The following is a 1347-nucleotide window of genomic DNA, read 5'->3' on the forward strand; positions in this document are numbered from 1 at the left end:
ACAGCAGTGAAGATGATAACAATTGCTGTAACAAAATTCTTACCTTATTTTTATGGTGAATCATTGACTCGAGGACCTAAAGAAAAGAAAGAATCGTGTTATAGTAGGCCTTTTGATGCGATTAATCTGTCTCGGGAACAACACAATGGGAACAAATGGTACGCAACAGCTTGAGATGCATCCGATCTGAATACACACTGCATGTTAATCTGAACATCAAGGAAGTTTCTAAACAGGGTTTTACCTTCTATAACTCCAGTAAGCATAAAATGATATGCCTCGGTGCATTTATGAATTTAAATGAAGGCGATTCTTTCATGGATATGTCGTCCCTTTTTCAGATTTATATATTTTGCTTTATGAACCTATGCCTAGACACGATTACATACAAAGAAACTGCTTTATAGACAAAACTATACTTCAGAACTAAATTACTAAATATACAAGCAGAAAACCTTATACCTGCACCAAATCCCCGCACAGATCAATATCGAATATGCCGTTTATTTCTAATGATAAATAAAGAAATGAAATAAGACTAGAAAAGTGAAAGCTAAAAGAACGTACCGTGAACGTCTCAGATGGATCCCAGATAACGAAGTCCGCGTCATAGCCTTCCTCGAGAGCTCCTTTCCTGTCGCCGAGAGAAGCTTGGGAAGCTGGGCCGACGGAGAGGAGCTTCACGACGTCTTGCAGAGTGAAGCCCGCCTGCTGGCCTCCGTCCAGAACACGGACAGACCTGGTTGAATGGGTGTGAAACTCCACTGAATAGCTTTAAAGGGGGGATTAAGTATCTGAAGCCATCTTGAATTGTTTTAGAAAGATTTCGATTTTTTTTCTAAGCGCATTTGAAGTTTCTCACATGCTTAGTTTTTTAATACCTTTGGAATGATATTGAATAGTTTTTATTTTTACTAGTCTCTCCACATAGAATCTGAGTGGCATTATCAGGGAATCTGCATCTTACACTGGGTTTTGTTGAAAGAGATTAGGACATTAGTGAAGAAATATCTTGTTTTGAAGTGTACTGAAGTGTAATACAGTATCCATCAAGAAGTTAATAAGCAATGTCTCATTTCTTTCACTATTCCATTGCATTTCACTATTGCATTTTCAGACGATGAAAATAAGGACCATACCAAACTGCACAGAAGCAATGCCACCCCAGGCTTCCATGAAATTCATCTTTCCAGGAAGTTTCAGGTCAGGAGTGCAAGGAGAATGATCACTTACTACCTGCTGGATAGTGCCGTCTCTTACTGCTTCCCATAACTGCTCCTGTGTGGCGGGGCGCTGAGTATTAGACGAGCGGCAGAGAGCTTTATTTCATGGGGAGTTTGATAGCAT

General features: G+C 39.7%; 1 protein-coding gene across 1 annotated transcript in view; it reads right to left on the bottom strand.

The window, feature by feature from the left end:
• Positions 1-1347, bottom strand: part of LOC119581764 (allantoinase-like) — a gene marked incomplete in the record, with an annotated part of 9707 nt that overhangs the window by 1215 nt on the left and 7145 nt on the right. The window contains 4 exon segments of the mRNA XM_037929898.1: positions 44-76; positions 568-713; positions 716-739; positions 1140-1278. Of these exon segments, the coding sequence (XP_037785826.1) occupies positions 44-76; positions 568-713; positions 716-739; positions 1140-1278 (342 nt within the window).

This window comes from Penaeus monodon, chromosome 15, assembly GCF_015228065.2.
Source record: "Penaeus monodon isolate SGIC_2016 chromosome 15, NSTDA_Pmon_1, whole genome shotgun sequence".
Lineage (NCBI taxonomy): Eukaryota > Metazoa > Arthropoda > Malacostraca > Decapoda > Penaeidae > Penaeus > Penaeus monodon.